Genomic DNA, 22,510 nt, shown 5'->3' with positions numbered 1-22,510 from the left:
CCCTCGTCTGGGACAAATCTGTCATGGGAAACCCTACAGAGCTCAGAGCTCCAGATGATACAGCTCTCAGACTTATTGGGTACAAAAGCCCCTCCACCACGACAAGGTGGAGATTCACGGAGGGGAAATGATTTATCATCATCAGCAACAGCAGGCGGTCCTGGTCTCATGTCATTATGTCTTTTATTTATCAGGACCCCAACAGTTACAACAGTTAGAAGCAGTCCACCTGGAACAGCTGCTGCCAGTCCATGGTATCGGCCTGCAGGAGAGGAGTTTCCATCCTCGGGGACATCATTCATTGAGTTTTCATCCATGGAGAGTGGACTCTTCTGACCTGAAGATGAATAAATAACATGAGTCAGTAAATGTGTGGATAGTGGAGCAGCTTTCATCCTTTATAATGTTTGAAACTGCAGCTACAACCTGATACTCAGAAAAACTCACTGAGAGAGACTCACTCACCTGGCTCTGGAACCTGCAGACGGATGATTCTGATTGGCTCAGAGTTGATGATGGCTCTCTTTTTACGGCTTGAATCATCTGGTTTAACTCGACACTCGTATGTTCCAGTGTCAATGCTGCTCACATTCTTCAGAATTAAAGACACGTCTCCATCATTCAGATCTCTGTCCACCAGCTCCACCCTGTCCTTAAAGGATGGATGCTGGTAGGTTGATTTCAAGTGTCCATCGATGTTTAGGAGGACGTACTCTGGCTCCAGGTCAGGTCTGGTCCACTCTACAGCACTGATGTAGGAATCATCAGCCTGACATGGCAGAATGACATCACCTCCAGGGTGCACTGTTACCACAGGTAGGTCTGAAAACCAATAATAAACTACTATTAATAACAAAAAGTCATGTTGTTTCAACAGTTGTCTCCAGGTGTGTCCCTGCAGAAGGTCTCTGTAGAGTCTCACCTGATGGAGACGTTCACTGATCTGTCACAACTGCAGAGATATCACAGGACTTTATTACCACAAGGTCAACAGCTGTTGTTGAGACACGTGAAGCTGATCAACTTCTAATCAATAGTTCAGGTCTTAGCATCTCCTTAGATTAGAACAGCTGATTTGATCTGATCTATTTCACGTCACCATCTCTAATACACCACAGAATATATGTCACACTTCCTGCTTCCGGAACACAGAGTAGGGAATCAGAACTTCTGGTAAATAGTCCCTTTCTCCATAAGGATTTAGATTATCAGCCATAATATCTAAACCATCCCATAATATCTAATCCATCCCATAATATCTAATCCATCCCATGATGTCTAAACCATCCGAGGTAGACTGACCACGAGCTATGTGGTTGTGAAGCTAAAGTTTCTGCTCCTGTAGAAGCTAGAAGTCCGTATGAAATCAGCTTTGTTTTAAGAAAAACAGGTTTTTAAACGTGATCTTATGGAGAAAAACTACAGTTCCCACAATCCTAAGCGTAACAGCAAATGTTGTTCCTTTAAATTTTGAAACTGCTTGCAACAGTCACGCCCTCTCTCCCGCTCTTTTCCTCCAGTCTCTCTCTGTCCCTCCCCTTCTTCAAGCATTTTTCAAAACTATGCAGTTAGTCAAACATCAAAGATCACACTTTTAGCTGAAAAAAGTTGAATAAAACACTTATTTATCGCAAAACCAATACTGTATGATACATTTAAATATGTTAAATAATAGTTATACATAAAATCATAGTTAAACATTATTCACACTTTAATATATCCAGTCTCATTATCAAAAGAAACTGAAATGTATTGTAAATACAAATCCATAAATTTATGTTTTAAACACATTGACAAGATGACATCATTCTATAAGTCAGAAATAAAGTATACATGAATCCTTTCACAATAAAAGCTGATATTTACCAGAAGCTGCTTCAGACAGAAGGAACACCAGGAGCAGAAATGGAGCCATGAAAGCTGAGAGAGTGTAACCTGTCACCTTTTTCTCCTTCTCTGTCCTCTCCTTCTCTACACGACGCTGCACTGTAGTTGGAACCTTTGCTCTGCGACTTGGTGTTATGTGTGAGTGGGTGGTGCTACAGCACTGCACTTGTACACTGTACTATACCCGGTCTACGTGGCCCTCTGCTGGACTCAGGGCGTTTTCACACATGAAAGTCCGAACCAAGGTCCGGACCAAAGTTCATGTTTTTGTTACATTGTCTACATTTGATCCGGTAAGTTTTGGTTTCACACTGCAGTTTTGCAAGCGTACTAAAGATCTCTACGTGACAAAACTACGTCCTGCCGTCATCACATACGTGAGCTGCGTCTCCAGATACTTAGAACTGATTGGTTTGTTGACGGCTTCCCCGTCCCCTCGTATCCTCTCTCTGGGTCAGAGTTTAGGCTATTCAACTGACCGCTGCTCTCCCCTACTGCCGCGGCTCTTTTTGTTTTGTTGTGATGTAGAGAAGCAAGACACGGGACTTTCTTTCTGGAGCATTTATTCAGAGACAAACGGAAACATACACTGTAGCCTACATTTACTACCACTTAACAAATAAACTGCTGATGTATTATCTGCTCTGATAGCTGACAGCTGTCTGCTCTGAGCGCATTTACAGTCTCTCTCTCCAACCTGTTCTCATTCCGAACTCGTAAAATAAGTACGTTTGGGCAGTGTCCTTCAGCGTCTGATGCAATGAAAAAGGCACCCTTCGGCATATTTGTGTAACGTACTGGGGAGAGCCGCAGTTGAATGACATTTATCGAGTGGTATGTAAGGGGAAAATGCTGCGTGAGGAGGTTGGTTGGGGTGGCGGATGGGTAAAACAGCGGACTTTCACTCAGGAGACACGCGCCGAGCGTGTGGCGTTGTGTTTCCTGGCTTTTGAGGCGTCCTTTCCCCGTTGTTTTTCTCCTAAACCCAACCTCCGCGTTTTGTTTCCCCGTCTCCGGCGTGTGTTTCCCGGCTTTTGAGGCGTCCTTTCCCGGGTGGTTTTTCTCCTAAACCTAACCTCCGCGATTCCGTTATTGTCGCTCTTCACCCGTGGCCGTTTCCCGGCTTTTGAGGCGTCCTCCCCCGCTTACTGGAGTCGCTTTAAGGGACGGCAATAGTGGCGACCAAGCACGTTTACATGAGACGCTAAAGGAGACCTTTAACGTCAATAAGAACGAGAAAGGCTCCTGACCGAACGTCCTTATTTTACGAGTTGGGTGTGAGAATGTGTTGCTCTCTCTCACTAAGCACCGAGCTATTCCTTAAAGGAGCTTCCCCGGTCTTGTAACACGAGGAGAGCCTGCCAGAGATTCCTGTATTTGGTCCAAAAGTCCGAACCATCCCAAAAATGCTTTCACACTATAAACGAACCGGATCATGGTTCAGTTTGGTCCGGACCGAGACCACCTCATTTTGTCGGACCAAAATTTGATCTTTTGATCCGGACCATGGTCCGGGGGAGGTTTCACACCTGTCATTTTGGTTCGGAATAAACTTAAAAGTCCGAAAGTCCGGACCAAACGAGGTATGTGTGAAAACGCCCTCAGTGTTCCTGCTAACTGCCAGAGGTGGGTAGAGTAGCCAAAAATTGTACTCAAGTAAAAGTACTGTTACTTCAGAATAATATGACTCAAGTAAAAGTAACAAGTATTCATCCAAATAATTACTTGATTGAGTAAGAGTAAAAAAGTACTTGGTGGGAAAACTACTCAAGTACTGAGTAACTGTTGAGTAACGTCTGATTTATTTTTTAACACAAGCATTCAATCAGACGGACAAAAATACAAAATAATCATCTTTAGGCAAATTATAGTTCATCCAATCAATAAAATAAATTGAAATTAATTAATTAAAAAATAGCTTAAATTAAAATAATCCAGTTAAATTCAAGTACTTAAAAAATAAAATCAATAAAATAATAATACATAAAAAATAAAATCGTAGAATCATGGCTCCATTCATCCGTATGTGCACACGCGTAACCCTGAGTGAACATACTCCGAGTTGATTGAACCAACTCTAATCAGCTGTTCTGGAACCGAAAACTCTGAGTTTCCCATCTCAGGGTAAATCAACTCAGACATCAGGGTTAGACTCAGAGTTTGTTAACCCTCCTACCTGGAACGGACCCCTGATGCTCTCAGCTACGGCCAACCGTTGTAGTCATGCAACAAGTTGTTATACCAAAAGCCCAATATAACAGAAGAAGAAGAACACGCATCCCGACCGTTTGAACGCTGGCAATCGGAAAAACAACGTAACCAGGGGGGCAGTCCCTGTTATTCTGAGGTGGCATGACCGCACCATCAGTAGCCTAACGCTCAGCCAGCACCGGAAAAGTGACTTCTAATATCCTTCACTGGTCTCTGTAGAAAACAACGGCGTCACTTTGTCCACTTATTTAACTGTCTATGGATGAACTGCAGGTTTGGTAAATACGATGTAAACTGAAGTATCACAGCGTGCGCTTGCCCTCTGTGTAGCACTTATTAGCTCAAAAATAAAATAAAATAAAATTAAAATGGGCTTTGAGCCAACAACATGCATACATTCCAAGTCAGACTTCCTTTCTCAGTTTCCGTTTTATTGAGGACATTAATTCACCAACAAGCCAACCTGATATGAAGCAAAGGCTCAGTGTTTAACTCAGTGTGGCAGTACGTGGTAATGACACTCGGGGAATTTAAGATTTCCGACCATGCCACTTGGGATAGGTCCAAGACCTTTAAAGCACACAGGTTAGTTTCCAAAATTAGGAGTCAGAGACAAAGTAATTATGAAAATATATAATTTTATTTATTTTAAATGTATTTAAATAAAGCTTCTTTTCTGTTGAAAATTTAGATAATGGATATTAGGAAAAATAAGAAATTCAAATCAATAAACCACCATGCATAATGAAAGTAAACAAATTCAACCAAAATCAAAACATGCAATATGTACAACAGTTAATATAAAGTATTTGCATAAAACAATATTTTCCTACAGCCTTAAGCCTGTTTTACAGTTTTGCAGAGGCTCCAAGCAGAGCTTTTGCAGTAACCTACGTAAGTGGCCTGTGTGTGCGTCGAGCCGGCATGTGTGTATGTGTGTATGTGTGTGTGTGTGTGTGTGTGGCTGCAGCCCGGTCCAACTGTGGTGTGAAACGCACCATTAAAACAGGACCGCAATAAATTTAAAGCAAGCAGGCAGGACACGCCGCTCTCAGACCCTGGGGGAGGCACGCACTCCATGCATGCACTACGGTGGCCGGGAAGTGCAATGCAACATTACAAAGAATGAAACACTTTTACATTTTGGAAAACAAATTTACATTTTGGAAAACAAAATAACATTTTGGAAAACAAATTTACATTTTGGAAAACAAATTTACATTTTGGAAAACAAAATAACATTTTGGAAAACAAATTTACATTTTGGAAAACAAAATAACATTTTAGAAAACAAATTTACATTTTGGAAAACAAAATAACATTTTAGAAAACAAATTTACATTTTAGAAAACAAATTTACATTTTGGAAAACAAATTTACATTTTGGAAAACAAAATAACATTTTAGAAAACAAATTTACATTTTGGAAAACAAAATAACATTTTAGAAAACAAATTTACATTTTGGAAAACAAAATAACATTTTCGAAAACAAATTTACATTTTAGAAAACAAATTTACATTTTGGAAAACAAAATAACATTTTAGAAAACAAATTTACATTTTCGAAAACAAATTAACAAGATGCAAAACACTTTTACCAGTCCCGAAACAAATTTACAAATGACAGATTCTTCACGGAAAGGGAATGTACCACATACCGGAAGTGATGAGGTTTTGTATACATGTCGCCTTGACTACGGCAGTTATGGATCGAATGCGTCAATAAGAGCCGCCATCTTGGAACAGGGAGGCACTGCCTTATATACTGTCTATGGGCCGTCCTTAATGCATCACGCGTCAATGTAGGCAAAGGTCTAACGGAAATAAAATCACTATAAATCGTCAAAATCTCATGCGATGTTCTTGTTTTTTAAACAAAAGACAAAGAGACTAATTAATGTGTTAATACAAAGAATATTTATTATAATCAGTTCACAGATATGAGTACAAACGGAAACCTCACCCTTCTGAACTAAGAGGTTCTGCTTCAAAGTGAAGTTTAAACAGACTGAAATGTCCAGGCTCACTCCCCCACTAATGATTCATTTATTTCTGCATGTATTTATTTATTTAACGAGACTTTAAGTCGTGTTTCGTCGTCCACAGTCCGAGTCCCGCCAGACTCCCTTTAGGAAACCTGTGATTTAAACTTCAGCAGGCTGTGACAGTCCGCTCCGTTTAGTCCTGGATCTGATTCTCCCGGGCTTCCCTTCCCTCCAGCGGGCCCAGCAATACGGCCTGGGTCTCCAGCTGCGTGGTGTCGGTTTTGGCTCCCAGGAATGGGCAGTGAGCTCCAGGTCCTGCAGCTGCAGACGGACTCAGCTGCCCCCCTGCTGTAGTCCGATCCGGCCGCGGCTGTCGATACGTTCCCTGTTTTTCCAATGTTTCCGTCAGGTCCGCGCTCATATAAAAACTCCAAACACCGACCACACGTAAAGTCACCATAAACTTCATTCACGCCATATACTCACTCACAACAACACAAATTGGATCGCGCTCACCAACAACACCTCATCACTTCCGGTATGTGGTACATTCCCTTTCCGTGAAGAATCTGTCATTTGTAAATTTGTTTCGGGACTGGTAAAAGTGTTTTGCATCTTGTTAATTTGTTGTCTAAAATGTAAATTTGTTTTCTAAAATGTAAATTTGTTTTCGAAAATGTAAATTTGTTTTCTAAAATGTTATTTTGTTTTCCAAAATGTAAATTTGTTTTCTAAAACGTAAATTTGTTTTCGAAAATGTTATTTTGTTTTCCAAAATGTTATTTTGTTTTCCAAAATGTAAATTTGTTTTCTAAAACGTAAATTTGTTTTCGAAAATGTTATTTTGTTTTCCAAAATGTAAATTTGTTTTCTAAAACGTAAATTTGTTTTCGAAAATGTTATTTTGTTTTCCAAAATGTAAATTTGTTTTCTAAAATGTTATTTTGTTTTCCAAAATGTAAATTTGTTTTCGAAAATGTTATTTTGTTTTCCAAAATGTAAATTTGTTTTCCAAAATGTAAATTTGTTTTCCAAAATGTAAATTTGTCTCGAGCTTTGTAAAAGTGTTTCATTCTTTGTAATGTTGCATTGCACTTCCCGGCCACCGTAATGCACACAGCGGCCGACACTACAACAAATAAGACTCTGTCAGAGATTGATAACGCCAAATGGGTCGAAACTGGGAGGCATGCAGCTTACAGAGACATCCAACACCAGCAGCCCAGGTGTACATCAACCCCCAAGGGGACATCCACAGCCAAAAGCGGGGTCGGCTCGGAAAAAGCGCCCTTACTAAAACACAGCAAACTGATGACCTAGAGGGCAGCGGAGACAACGTGTAGCACGCCAGCCCAGACACGTCTACACAGACCCAACGGGAGAAGACAGAGAAACAGAACAAGTCCATACACAGGCTTAAGTAATGCCCCCACCTCTCTCTCAATCAAGCGGGATGAACCCCAGGTGTGCTGATGCGCGCTCCCGTGTACCGGTGTCGTGCCAAGGTAGGCTACTTATCCCCACCAGGATTTGTATCCCCCGGCCGCGGGAGCACGCATGCACTCACAGCGGAGTTTAACTGCTGCACTTCGAATTCACCTCTTAAATGGAATAAATAGCGACGTGGAAGACTCAACAGGGTTTTCCATAGTAACAAGGGTCTCATTTACAGTGGCGGATTTAGCAAATTGGGGGCCCAAGGTGAAGGTATATATGGTCCCCCTCTCCCCCCATCCGATCTTTAAAAGAGAAAAGAAAAAAAATTTACAGACTGAATGGTGGATAGGCAGGTAGAGCTAATCTATGGGGAAGTAAAGGTTGGAGAGGAGAAAAAAAACCTTCCCCTTTAAAGCCTGCATACACTTGCATACACAAAATGAAAATGGAAAGCAGAGAACACACAAAACAGGGAGGGATTTTTGCAGTTCTTAGAACATAGGGACCTAGGTCATCGAGTTTCAGGTACAGACAGACCAACAATGGGACAATTGTAGCAGTTTTTGCCATCTTATTCATCACTAAATTCAGTTCTGACGTTTTAGGCGAGAAATAAACTGTTTAGATTTCGAATATAGGCAGTCTTGTGAAAATCATTACCGAATTGACAATTTGCTTCAAAGTTTTTGGAGTTGAGAAGCGCCATGAAGTGAGGCGACAACCAGCAGCACCTGCCCCGGCTGCTGGCTCGCCGCTCGGCCAGTCCTGCTCAGAGACCCCGCTGTAAGCTGTCAGACCGCTCTCGTAAATAAGAGGCTTTTATTTCGCCATTGACGGTTCGTTTGTCACAACACATGTCCATCATAAGATTAACAGGAACCTGTGGTTAACTGTCTTTTAGGAGTTAAACTCCTTTGACTTGGCTTGACAACCTCGCTGGCCGGCCATCATCCACACACACACACACACACACACACACACACAGTCACCCACCCACACACACACACACACACACACACACACACACACACACACACACACACACACACACACACACACACACACACAGTCACCCACCCACACACACACACACACACACACACACACACACACACACACACACACACACACACACACACAAACACAGGCAAAGGAATGTCCCGTCCCACTCGGCCTACTTGTTGCCTTCGTCGCTTGGATTGGTTAGATTTAGGCATGAAGAAGATCTGCATACACATTGAAGTATTATAAACCAAATATAGCGATATATATAGCCCACAATATTTTTATAGCATTTTTTTACATTATAAACACATTCATGAAATTTTAGATTTATTTTGATAAAAAGAAGCTTTGTGCAATGTGTAGCAGAGTTAGCTGAGTTCACCAAAAGTGGTTTGACATGAATAGGTCAAAAGGTCAAGCTGCATAATAGATTTTTTTCTGTCTTAAGATCAAATCAATATCAAAATAACCAGCAAGACAAATAGTCAGGGTAAACCCCCACAAACAGTCATAAACTTAGCAAAACATCACAAACAGTAATATACTTAGCAAATATTGCCAAGATGAATAATTGACTTTGTTTGTGTGAGTGAATGAGTGAGGTTTACAATTGGCATTGCACTTGAGATTGAACATTTCAAACATTCTACAAACAAACATACTGTGTACATGATAGTGTATGTGTGTGTGTGTGTGTGTGTGTGTGTGTGTGTGTGTGTGTGTGTGTGTGTGTGTGTGTGTGTGTGTGTGTGTGTGTGTGTGTGTGTGGGGGAGATGCACTGCAGTACTTAGCCTCGTCAAAGCTCCAAACTCATTCAATTAGCATGAAAACATGTCCCAGAGAGCGACAGAGTAGGTACACATCAGGTTTTGCACGGAATTGTCCTTGAATGAACTGGCCAGTCTGGTGCAGGACATGAGGAGGAGATGTACTGAAGTACTTAATACAGCTGGTGGCCACACCAGATACTGAGGATTACTTTTGATTTTGACCCCTCCCCACCCCACTCCTCCCTTTGTTCAGGGACACATTATTCCATTTCGGTTAGTCACGTCTGTGAAAATTGTTCAATTTATGTCTTAGTTGTTAAATCTTTTAATGTGCATGCAAATATTTGCATATATTAAGTTTTCTTAAAATATAAAAGCAGTTGAAAGGGAAATGTTTCTTTTTTTGCTGAGTGTATGTCATATACAGTGTAAAGACAAACTTCTTTTCCTTCACATAAACACTCATTACACTAGCGGTTTGACCTTAGAAACCTAAATGATCATCTTTGTCCAGACCTGTAAACTTTAATCTGTTAGAGTGTGTTTTCCAGTTGTTGAATGCCTGTTTACTTCATCCATTGCACTGTAAAATCTCAGAATCAAATGGCATTGTCTGTGTCTATAACACAAGACATAACGGGACGGCTGTCATCCTAGTAACTGTTACCGTGGTTACAGGATATAAGGTCTAGGTGTGAAACTGTCTTGTGTTAAGAGGTTACATGTTGTCCTTGTGTCTGTGTGGGTTTCCTCTCACGGTTCAAACACAGGTTGCAGCTTCATCAGAGACTCTTGGCATTTGTCTGCATGCGTCCAGCTGTGCACAACCTTATTGTTCATTTTGATGTTTTAAAGGTAATTTTCTTCTACTTCATATTTTCTGACATATGAAATACAAAGACACAAAACAAAAAAAAAGCTAATTCCTGCAAACTGCTTGTCAGAAAACCTCAACAGTGACACATGACGAGGAAGGAGGTGGGCTTTACTGTTACTGTGTGTCTGGTTAGACACTAAAGTGCTGATCTCAGATGACCAACATTTCAAATGGAGGAACCATCTCTACAGCTGCTGCTGGGTGAGTTCAACTTAATGTGTGTGTGTTTGTCTCAAAGGTCAGTTTTAAAACATGTCTGCTGTTTATAGAGCAGTGAGTTGAAGAGTGACTGATGTATGCAAAGACTGAATTCAACAGCATCAAGAGATTATATACATCTAAGACATGAGAGTATAAACTTCATTGATTGTTTTCCCCAAAATGATCTAATATCAATGTGTGAGTGTTAATTTGTCTCCAACGAGCAGTTCTGAACGTCTGTGTTGAGAGCAGCTGTTAAAGAGAGTATGAACTCCACATTGACTGATGTTTTCTCACCTATAAACTATCTCATATCAATGCATAGTGGTTTTTCAGTGCATTAAAACCAGAGTTCTATTTTGATGTTGTGTTGCATATTAAACTAACCTGAGGTTCAATTCTCTTCAGTTGTGATCTCACTGCTGAGCTGCACAACAAACCAAGGTCAGTAAACATCTGTTGTTACGTCTGAAAAGTGATTCACTCCCTGATACAAAAGTTTGTGTTTCAGACAGTGTTTGAGGAGGAAGTGCAGTTCAGCAGTGAACAGTGAAATGAGGAATATGAGGAATGTGGACAAAATAATTGTTGTCAAAATACGAATCATCTATAACTGCATATTTCTGGCCTGCTACCTCCAGCCTCTCTGACTGTGAGTCCCAGCAGCTCTCAGATGTTTGAAGGAGAGTCTGTCTCTCTGAGCTGTGAGGAGGACGACAGCTCTGCTGGATGGACTCTGAGGAGGAACACAACCAGAGAAACCAGGACTCAGTGTGGACCTGACTGGGGAAGAAATGCCGGTTCTTCCTGTAAAATCAGCTTAATTATTCCAGAGGACAGTGGAGTTTACTGGTGTGAGTCCAGAGAGGGAGCAACCAGTAACAGCATCAGCATCACTGTCACTGGTAAGATCAGACTGTGGAGTCAGTATTGATGAAGCTGTGTGTGAATGGATGACATGCTGTAGTTTGTCTCTGTGTTGAGGTGGACCAGTGATCCTGCAGAGTCCTGTCCTCCCTGTGATGGAGGGAGAAGACCTCACTCTGACCTGTAAAACAAAGACGTCCTCCAACCTCCCAGCTGGTTTCTATAAAGATGGCTCCTTCTTCAGGACTGAGCCTGCAGGTCACATGACCATCCACCATGTTTCCAGGTCTGATGAAGGCCTCTACAAGTGCAACATCAGCAGTGTTGGAGAGTCTCCACCCAGCTGGGTCTCTGTCACAGGTGAGGAGGTTAAATGTCATTCTTCAGCTTAGGGCTTTCCCACCTGTAGTATGGTAGACTTGGTGCAATTAGGGAGTGAAGTTGCAAAATGTTTAGTTTGGTTCAGTCTGCGTTCAGACCTTTTTGTCAAGCACACCAAACATTTTGTTGGTGGAGAGAACATATCCGACCTGTAACAGAGCCAACAAGTCTCAGAGCTAAACAGCTGCTGTTGTCAGGTAGCTTTGCAAACTGCGATGCGGCAGAGCAGCAAACTGTAGCAGCGTTGATGTTTCTCTCACAGAAATAGATTGCGGTCAAATCCACTATCACTCGCATCTCCGTGGTTGGAGACAGACACTGGCAGAGCAGAGCCAAGTCTCTGTGAGCGGGGCAGACGTAGAAACAATGTCTGAAGAATGATTGAAATGAAATGAGCTGGTTTGACACAGAAGCTTCTTCCTGTTTTTACTTTCTTGCTCCCACCCCTCAGACACATCTGACCAATAAGAGGAGTAAAAGTTTTTGTGTGGTTAGTAATGACGCATTTTGGTATGGTTGGATTCTCTCCGTGTGAAACCAAACCAAACAAAGAGGGAAATGCTCCAAGTTAACAAACTCATCAACTGATTTGGACCGAAGCAAACCAACTACAGGTGTGAAATTGCCCTAAGACCCCCATTTTCAAGCGGACCAGAGTTCCACACCAGTGTACGGGTGAGCTTTCACACCACCACAAACCAACTGGACTATCCAACCAAATGCTCCAGGGTTTGGTTAAAACAGACCAAACTGCTCCAGGGTGAAAGCAAACACACTGTCTAATCCTTGAACTTTTCACCTATTCTTATAGTCTGCACAGTGAAGTGACTAATCTGGTTATCTATTTATTATTATTTCTATGCTTTTAAATCATATTTCTTTTGCTCATTTTAGGGAAAAGTCCTCCTACATCCCCCTCTAGTCCTGATTCCTTCCCTCCTCCCTCCGTATTGTGGTCTGCTGCTTCAGTCGGTGTTCTGATTGGGATTGTTCAACTGGTTGTGCTGGTTCTACTGGTGAGACGATGCGTCCGTAGGAAAAGGAAAGGTTAGACAAGGGTGACAAAAAACAATATTGATATTTTATATTAATAATTCAGAATTGGAACGAAATGTGTCAAATAAAGAGTATATAGTATGTTCTGCAGCTTTGATAGTGTCACATAATTCTTCTTACATTTCCATCTTTAGGCATTTTTGTTTAAAATTCATTGAAATTGATGTTAACTTTGGTTCATTTCAGCTGTTGACGCTGGAGATGATGACAACACAGATGACATCACATACACTGATGTCCAAATAGCACGTAACCTGCAAGTGCCAATCAGACGGAGTAGAGGTAAATATGTTTTGTTTGCTTTTCAGGGGACTCTCAGGGACGGTGTGTGTGCATTCTCATTTTAATATCCTCGTGAGGACTGATTTGAGTTTTAGACCTTGAGGACATTCAGGAAAAATCTTTTTATAAAATGAGAATAAAGAAAGTAAAGCAATGTTATTAGTTCACAACTTTTACACAGTATGGTCTTTTTAGTGGATAATAGCATGTGTTGTGTTTTGCATTTGAGTCTGGGAGTTTTGTACTGTGTGGTTAACAGCTCTAACAGCTCTAACAGCTCTAACAGCTCTAACAGCTCTAACAGCTCTAACAGCTCTAACAGCTCTGTGGTCGTCCACTTTCCTGTTTCTCATAGCAACAGTTCAGCTGAGTGTGGGTCTGCACACCTTACACTGCAGGACTGTCAATTAAACAAATATGATAAAAATTGTAAATGTGCAGAGTTACATATCTCTTCATGTTCTGATCACATAAAAGATATCTAAAATGAGGGAACTGTTGTACTATTTTACACAAATTGTTATTTATCAGTTTATTTAATGTGAATAGTAAAATGGCTTCTTTCTTTTCCATGTTGTAACCAACAAGTTGAGGGTCAATGAGTTATAATTGAACATTTTACATTGAACTATAAATCAAGGACTCTGTGTGTGTATGTGTGTGTGTGTGTGTGTGTGTGTGTGTCCTTCATGCGCAGTACAGCAGCAGGGTGGGGAGTTGCTACATCCCTAGATGGGTCATTGATTACGGTTCACGGCTCTGCTACCAACGGAGAGCCTATGGGCCTCTGTACAGCAGTGGGGCAGATTTAACAGAGATGGCAAAAAACTAGAGACTTTCAATAGAAGAGAGATGCCACTATTGTCCAGAGAAAGTGAGATCTTTGTCTCTTACGGCCGCCACAGTCACCTCTTTCTGTCCCATCAGACTGTCACTGAGGAGCAGTATAGTGACATAGGCGTGGGGTTTACAACCTCCCCCAAATATCTTACCATAATAATGAATGAAAGATATAAACTGTTATAAAATATGATAGATCTTGATTCAATGTAATTTGCAAGCAAAGAAAAACATTTTCTATGAATGTTAGTATTTACATCTACGTTTTGGCTTACATTTGTATTTCAAGTGTTAATAATTAGTTGTGTTGTTTGTGTGACATTCTGACATGTTTAAATCATGACTTGTTCCTCTTGTGCTCAAAATGTCTGCTTATCTTGCTTAAAACTAGAAGCTCTTTGGACAGGAAGTCCTTTTTGCATGATCTCGGTTTCCATTTTAGCCCTGACATCAGCAGAAGTGTTAAGAGGAAAAACCCCTGACAATTTAAGTTGTACTTCCCCTTAACTAGTGGACTTTGACACTTGTGTCTTAAAGTTATATCCTGATATTTGCTGCTTTAATTTATCAACATTAAGTCCTTTTCTAATACTATGGAAAATAAGTATTATTGGTTGTAATAAAAGTTAAATAATTATGTAATTTCTTTTCCAGAGAGTGATCCTGCTACAATCTACTCCGGAGTGAGAACAACAGATGTCAGTTATGGACAAATGGCGATCAAAGAGATGAAATCAAACAGGAAGAGAGGTACGCCTGCTCTTCTATGTCTCCATCACTAGAAACATCCATTAGAGGAGAACACAGAAGAATTCAGTTGTTCACTGTAGTTTTAACCTATCATGTTTACCTATACAAAATATTCCCTCTTTCATTCCTTCAAACAGTTTCTTGAAAAGGTTGGCTCATATTAAAAAACCTCTTGGTATCCAAGTCTTTGATAATTAAAAGTAGTTGTGTTTCTCCTTTTCTTTTGGCTATGCATCTCTTGATTACGAAGTCCATCTCTAATTAATGGACTTTCATTAATTCCTGATAATGGACACCTCGTAGGGCAGTAGGGCATTTACCGTTACTTAGATAAAACTCATTTATTTGGCAGACATTCCTAGTCTGGGTAAACCCAGCCCGATCTGGCGGTGATTAGATTTCGCCCTGCAGCTCAGGCTGGAAACCTATACATTTATCTATCCTGCTTCCATTACAAATCTGAGGGAACCAATCGCAAACTGGGTTATCACCTGGTGCGCTATTGGCAGGTAGAGAATTGACAGCAAGCAGCTTTTTGTTTACATTGAACATGGCGGCCACTGAAGCGCAGCAACCTGTTGATGCCACTGTCGCCTCTACGTCACCCGGATCGTTGGTCTGATTGGTTGAAGGACTATCCAATTGTGTACAGAGTCTTTTGAACTATGCCCGTTGATGACGCCTCTTGTGGAGTAGAAAATACAGAGCAGACTCCCCATGCTATTGTTCAATCTTAAAATGATATAAGATATGACCATATGGTTGGAATCCTATCATCTTCTGGCTGGACTCCGGTGAGTTCTGGAAGCAGTGGCAAGCTCGGAGAACAAAGCGACACAAAGCAGGGTTCAGTTCACAATGTTCTAGAGGTTTAATGAGACACACAAGGATATACATATTCTCTAACAATCGCTTCATTAATTAATATAATAAAAATTCTTAATTTCAGATTCAAAAGTAGGTCCATATATAAAAATATACTTACAAAGTACAACACATTTTAAGGATTTGTGTGCAAGCTGTCATACCAGTGTTTCCTGAGATTAGATGAGAATTGAACGCATCTCTTTCTAAGGCTTGTTAAAGCCTCTATGATGCCATTGTCTGACTCCTCCAAACGACAAAAATGTATATATATTATTATTATTGGATGTATAAATTGCCTCATTGCATCATTTTATGCCATAGTGAGTCTGCACAGACTACTTTTCCTGTAGCTCCACCAGAGATGAGCTGTATACATCAGAGTACAGTAGGCTCTAAATAAGTTACATTTTACAGTTGCAGAACACATACTAAACTAGCAAAGCAATATGTTTGCCTGAGAATCCAGCTTACAGCACTGTCTGTATATGTCTCTGTGTCATCGTTGAAATCCTCTGTTATAAAATGACCAAGGTATTTTATATTTATTTCCTTATTCCATTCCATTTATTTAGTAGCATGTAGTAAGATAAAATAGTCAGGATGGGCGGAAGGATTGTCTCAAGGTCTCAAGATAAGTAGCTTTACAACTCTGTGTGTCAACGTAGTTGAAGCAGACGCGTAGTCCTATATTGTTAAGCAGGGTAAGCGGTGCTTACGGGCCTGGACCAATCAGGGGCCCGGATCACTGGAAGATATTGATTGATAGCCGGGGTCCCCTATCGCATTTTCATTACTTGCGACAATCCCAGGAGTCCCAGGTGCAGCCACTGACCAAGCGGGAGTGAGAATGGGTCAAATTAATTTCTGTTGTGAAGACGAGATGTGTGTGACTCGAACATCTCAAATTTACCAACAAAACGTAGGCCTACAGCGAAAGACACAAAACACTTCAGACCGCCCAGCCAACCTGTATACATTTTAACATCAATGTACGCTGTAACGTGTTTTCACTATAGTCAATGAAGCAGCTCCCTGCAGCGGGCGGGGCTGTTTCTCCGTTTCCCCCGCGACTGACGTGCGCGCACACACACACACACACACACACACACACACACACACACACACACACACACACACACACACACACACACACACAATCACACACACACACACAATCACACACACACAATCACACATGGTGGATGCAGGAAAAACCCGGAGATGAGACGACGCAATGACCTAAATTGAGGACAGTCCAATAAGTACTTTAGCAAACTGTCAACTTTATCAATGTGTCCAGCCCAGGAGCGTGTGTGTGTGTGTGTGTGTGTGTGTGTTTGTGTGTGTGTGTCCCACAGGCCAGGATAGGAAATTAACTTAAAATGTAAAGATCAACAATCCACTGACAGTGAATACGTTCATATTTGATTCATTCAATAAATTATTATTTTTTGTCTTAGATCCACCAGCCATTTTCATATTATACCAACATTTGCAGCATCCTGAGCCTTTTTGGTAAGGTTCCTAGGAAATGTCAGCCCAGAGTAATTAATTAATAGTAGGCCTGATAATTATTATTCTCCCCAAAACAAGTTTCCTTTTTATTTTTAAAGAACTATACAACAAAAATTGCTACCGTGAAATCAGGCATTTTGGGCCGCAACAACCTCAAAAAAAGGCCGCAAAATTCTGGAAGGACTTCCTTTGTGTGTTTTATCATGTGTTATGGTCCACATTCACCAGTGTTTTTTTGTTGTTGTTGTGGTGCGCGTAGGCTACTCCTGATTTTGTCATCTCATCTCTTAGATTCTATCCTGTCCTATTCACGGTAGCCTACTTATGGACATTGCGCCCTCATCACGTGCTGTAGTAGGGGGGCCGGCCTTGATAATCCGGCTTAGGGACTCGGTGTTGGCTCGTTACACCACTGAGTTGAAGCTAGTTGAATGAGGCTTTAACAGAAACACAATACTTCCAGATACATTCGCTGTTGGTTTTGAGTCTGTACATGAGAGTTATTGACAAGCAGAAACATAAAATAACATCAAAATAATGCTTTAGAAGAAAACAGACTTTAAAGGCATACTATGCAACTTTTCCAGCTTCGGTCCCCCTACAGGTTGTCTCATTGGAACTACAGCTCGCGAGCTGCAGTTTTGATGTTTTTGAGTTTAGATTTGAGGTTTTGATACATAAAAGAGGAGACACACTCAGCAGACTAAAGACACTTTATTTTCTGTGTTTCAAACTGACCTTTAATACAACTAATAATTGCATACAACATAGTTTTGTTTCCACTCTCTGTGTGAAACCACAGCAACAACTTCCTCCTATTAATTCCAGTGAACTGATGACCCTGGTGAGGTTTCTCACTACAGCCTCTGCTCTATCTGGCAGTGAGGTGTTTGTTGTGTACCTTGTGGTAAAAAAGTACAGCCTTTGTGCAGCTCTGTGGTGGTCCAATATCCGGTGACAGAAAAATGCCCTCCAGTTATATTTGCTCTCATGTTCAGAGCAGGTCTAAAAACCTGCAGACATGTCCATAACAACTCTAACTATAATTCTATGTGAACAATAATCCTACAGCAGTGGTATTGATATTCTTTATATTACACCTGTAAGCAGCAGTTGTATCAGTACCTGCAGTAATGTAATGTAATGTGTATTTTATTTGATTTTCCAGAGAGAGATCCAGCTGCAGTCTCCTCAGCAGTGAGAGGAGCAGAAGACACTAGACAGAAGACAGTTATGGACAATCAATGATCAAATCAAACAGGACCAGAGGTACAGCTGCTCTTTATTTCTCAACTTCAAACTGAGCCAGTTTCCTGTCTTTATGCTAAGCTAAGCTAACCACTACCAGCTCTGTAGTGAACACAGAAAACGAGAAGGACATCACTTTTCTGTTGTTGCCCTTAGAAAGAAAGAAAAATAAGATTTCCAAAACAATTTGGTAATATATCAAACTATTCCAATGAAAAGATACAAGTACAAAAGGACAAAACACTGTCTATGTTTACATGCACATAATATTCATTTTTTTTGTCCTCATTCCAAAAAAGACTACTCTGTTTACATGGCTACTGAAAATGGAAATGGACTGTATTTATACAGTGCTTTTCTCTCAACTCAAAGCTCTTATACACACTACAGGTACCATTCACACACCAATCTTCTGTTCAACATCTTCATGCTTCCACTGACTCAGATTATGGAAAACAACAAAATAAGTTACCATTAGTTGCGGATGACACACAAATTTACATAACCTTATCACCAGGGAACTATAGCCCAATACAACAACTTAATGTGTGCATTGAACAAATTAACGACTGGATGTGCCAGAACTGTCTTAAATTAAATGAAGAAAAAACTGAGGTGGTTGTTTTTGGAGCAAAAGAGGAACGATTAAAAGTCAGCGCTCAGCTTCAAACGACAATGTTAAAAACAACAGACAAAGCCAGAAATCTTGGTGTAGTCATGGACTCAGACCTGAATTTTAAAAGCCACATTAAGACAATTACAAAATCAGCCTATTATCACCTTAAAAATATATCAAGGGTTAGAGGACTTATGTCTCAGCAGGATTTGGAAAAACTTGTCCATGCTTTTATCTTCAGTAGACTTGACTACTGTAACGGTGTCTTTACAGGTCTCCCCAAAAAATCAATGAGACAGCTGCAGCTGATTCAGAACGCTGCTGCTCGAGTCCTCACTAAAACCAGGAAAGTGGATCACATCACTCCAGTACTGAAGTCTCTACACTGGCTTCCAGTGACTCAAAGAATTGATTTCAAAATACTTTTACTGGTTTATAAATCACTAAACGGTTTAGGGCCAAAATACATTTCTGATCTGCTACTACATTATGACCCCCCCAGACCTCTCAGGTGGTCTGGGACAAGTCTACTTGTTGTCCCCAGAGTCAGAACTAAACAGGGGGAAGCAGCGTTCAGTTTTTATACTCCACATATTTGGAACAAATTCCCAGAAAACTGCAGGTCCGCTTCAACTCTCAGTTCTTTTAAATCAAGCCTGAAGACCTTTCTTTTTAATGTTGCCTTTCTTTAAATAACTGTTCATTTGTTATACTGAAGTTGCATTGTTGAAACTGTATGACAATCTATATAAGCATATAGAGAGAAATTCCTATCTTATCTGCTTTTATATGTTTAACTGTTTTAACTGCTGTTTAATGTTTAATTTCTTACACTGCACTGTAACTTTTATTCTCGTATTTTATGTTTTAAATTTTTTTTAATCAGTTTTTATGTAAAGCACTTTGAAATGCCCTGTTGCTGAAATGTGCTATACAAATAAAGCTGCCTTGCCTTACCAATAGCACAACAATGGGAGCAAATCAGGGTTCAGTGTCTTGCCCAAGGACGCTTTGAACCACCGATCCTCTGTTTGGTCGACTATCGCTCAAGATGTTAAAACATATTTTATCAACTTCTTCCTGGACTGGACGATGACCTTTAACCTGTCATAATCTGTGGGCTTATGGGAAATGTTCATTAAATGCTGCTAAAAACAATATTTACGTATGATAAAACAATTATTTTATCATACGTATGAAGCGATCCAAACAAATAACTGTTGAGAAACGCTGTTTGTCTGCTGATGAAGTTTGTCTCCAACAGTTTCTCATATAGTTTGAACTGTTTGTGTTCAGAGTCTCCAGCAGAGCCAGAGGTCCTCTACTCCTCACTGAGGAAGACCTGAACACCATCACACCAGTCCAACCAGTGGAGTCCAGCCGGCCAATCACTGGTCCCCAGAGACCCTCACACCTGAGAACATGCATGTGTTTGATTTCATATCTGTATATGTTAAAGCTAAATGAGATTAATGCAGCTACAAATAGACAAACAACTCACATTAAGAACATGTTTGCATTCTTTAGATGTGTTTCGTTAAAAAAAAAAAAACTATGTCATAGATTTGTTCCTCTATAACTGTTTCATAACGGTGCACAACACCAACAAATATCTACTAAACAGAGTCTAATGATAATAACTATTTAATGATATTTGTATTGTATTTAAACTCTGGTGTCAATGGTTGTTTTCCTCGTGTGGTTCTGTGGGTTTCACATCTCTGACAGATGGAACATTTGTTCTGGTTGTGGCTAACCGATCTACGCTTCTCTTCAGCGCAGAGAACTGAGAATAAACACCGCAGAATATAAACAGCAGCGGTTGTAAACTTTACTTGAATCACAAACAAACAGCTTTATATATATATATATATATATATATATATATATATATATATATATATATATATATATATATGTCAATTATTTTAAACAACAATAAGGAGTTGGTAAATTTTTTGCAATCGTATTTCTGAATATATCTGATATGTTTGGCATTTTATTTCATATATTTTGTTACTTTTATTGAGAAATTAATACTTCTAAATCCAAAAACATCGTCCTTGTGACTTAACAATACCTCTGAAGTAACTTTTAAGACGTGCTTGAAGGTAGCACCGGAGAATTTCTGTTTACTGTTGCCAAGCAACCAGGAGTAGGCTAGGCTTTTTTTATTTTTTATTATAAATCTTTATTAAATCTTTACGATACAAACAGTAAGAGCAAGCAAACAGAGTCATTAATACAGAAAAAAACATTAGTCAAAAGCAGAGCCAAAGGGTGTTTCAAAATAACAAAAATAACGCCTTGTGTAACACCTCCCGGGCGCGGGTCAGTGTTGACAGTTAAAGTATCCTAAACAAAAGGATAAGTGAGACAATGAAAATGTGCTGCCGTTCAATGTAGCTGCTGTCATCGGAATGTTTATTCAACTTAATTTCAGTGCAAAGTCTGTCACAGTACTTTCTACTTAGTCTATAAATGATCTAAATCAGGATTTCTATCAATATAAACAATAGAAATATACACAAGCATGGCTATTAACAAAATGCTGCACTTAGTTACATATGTGTACCCAGATCCTCTTGTACAGCATTTGTATCTATACTACCCAGTATCTTTTACCTTCTTTAATTGGTACATGTAGTGTATGACATCACTTTATCTTATGTACATAGAAATCAATGCACAGTAGTCGTGTAGGTTGTTCATAAGCGGATTCTCCATCGGTACCATGCTGCCATAGTTGTGGTATGCTAGCTAGCGATGCTGTTAGCCAAAGTTTTTTCCCCCACGTTTGTCGTTGAGAGGCGAGAATTCTACACGATACGAGCTTAACAATAAGTTAACACGATGCACTCAACTCTGCATTAAGATACCTCCAACAATATACTTTAAATAACTATGTTTCGCTAATATACAAGTCTGAAGGTGAACAGCTCCGAAGCTTACGTGCACTCACACCGCCATCTTGCCAGCCATCGAGTAGGCTAAGCACGGCCAGGAACTCCCATCAAGCGAGCGTGTGTCGCTCTCTTTTGTAGCTAGTGTGACTGTAGGGTTAGGCTCGTTGGAGATGAGCCAGATCTGCGCAGAATCGATCACCGGTGATCGCCGCCCAATGCATGCCAGTTAGATTTGTGTTTGACGATCCCGATTTACTCTGACGTCATGCAACGATAATCTCACGAGATCAAGGCGGCCGCAGTTTTTAGAGCCAGGCGCCGCAGTTGCTCTCCACCGACTGCAAGACCCATTGCTGAAGCCCACCATCCCTCCTTCACACCAGTTCAACCAGTGAAGTCTGCTGGTTTGCATTTCTTTAAACCAATCACAATCAGCCTGGGCGACGCTGATCTCCAGACGCAGCGATGGTGGCTCTGCTAAATAGTCTCAGGAAGGAACTTGTTTTGGTGGAACATTTGCACCCCGCAAAATAAAATGGCACATACAATAGTAAATGAAGTTAACTGTTGACATGATAAAGTACAGTGAGCTATTTAAATTAGCTGATACATGGTTAAACCTCATTTAACCGTGTGTACTTCGTCCACAGCAATCCTCGAGAGAACCAAGCAGGTCTGCCTTGTTGCACCATCCACATCTACTTAAAAATACAACCTTCAGCGAGTAGCTTGAAGGTTGTTGTTGTTTTCTGTAGCGAAGGGAGTTTGAGAACTGCAACACACATAGTGCGGACATGTCAGAATGT

The 22,510-nt window shown here is 40.4% G+C and overlaps 2 protein-coding genes across 2 annotated transcripts in view; both read left to right on the top strand.

Moving 5' to 3' along the window:
• The window catches only part of LOC120572814 (low affinity immunoglobulin gamma Fc region receptor II-like), a 208,107-nt gene that overhangs the window by 138,689 nt on the left and 46,908 nt on the right, over window positions 1-22,510 (top strand). The window lies entirely within an intron of this gene.
• On the top strand, window positions 10,106-20,611 carry LOC120572810 (low affinity immunoglobulin gamma Fc region receptor II-like). The gene is made up of 9 exons (XM_039822265.1): window positions 10,106-10,153; window positions 10,243-10,376; window positions 10,785-10,820; window positions 11,018-11,281; window positions 11,361-11,603; window positions 12,519-12,671; window positions 12,867-12,962; window positions 14,457-14,552; window positions 20,095-20,611. The coding sequence occupies exons 2-9, from the start codon at window positions 10,346-10,348 to the stop codon at window positions 20,142-20,144; spliced, it is 969 nt and encodes a 322-aa protein (XP_039678199.1). The 5' UTR covers window positions 10,106-10,153; window positions 10,243-10,345; the 3' UTR covers window positions 20,145-20,611.

The sequence above is a fragment of the Perca fluviatilis genome, chromosome 14 (genome assembly GCF_010015445.1).
Source record: "Perca fluviatilis chromosome 14, GENO_Pfluv_1.0, whole genome shotgun sequence".
NCBI lineage: Eukaryota > Metazoa > Chordata > Actinopteri > Perciformes > Percidae > Perca > Perca fluviatilis.
Note: the sequence above shows the minus strand (reverse complement) of the source record. Positions and strands in the feature narration are given on the sequence as shown.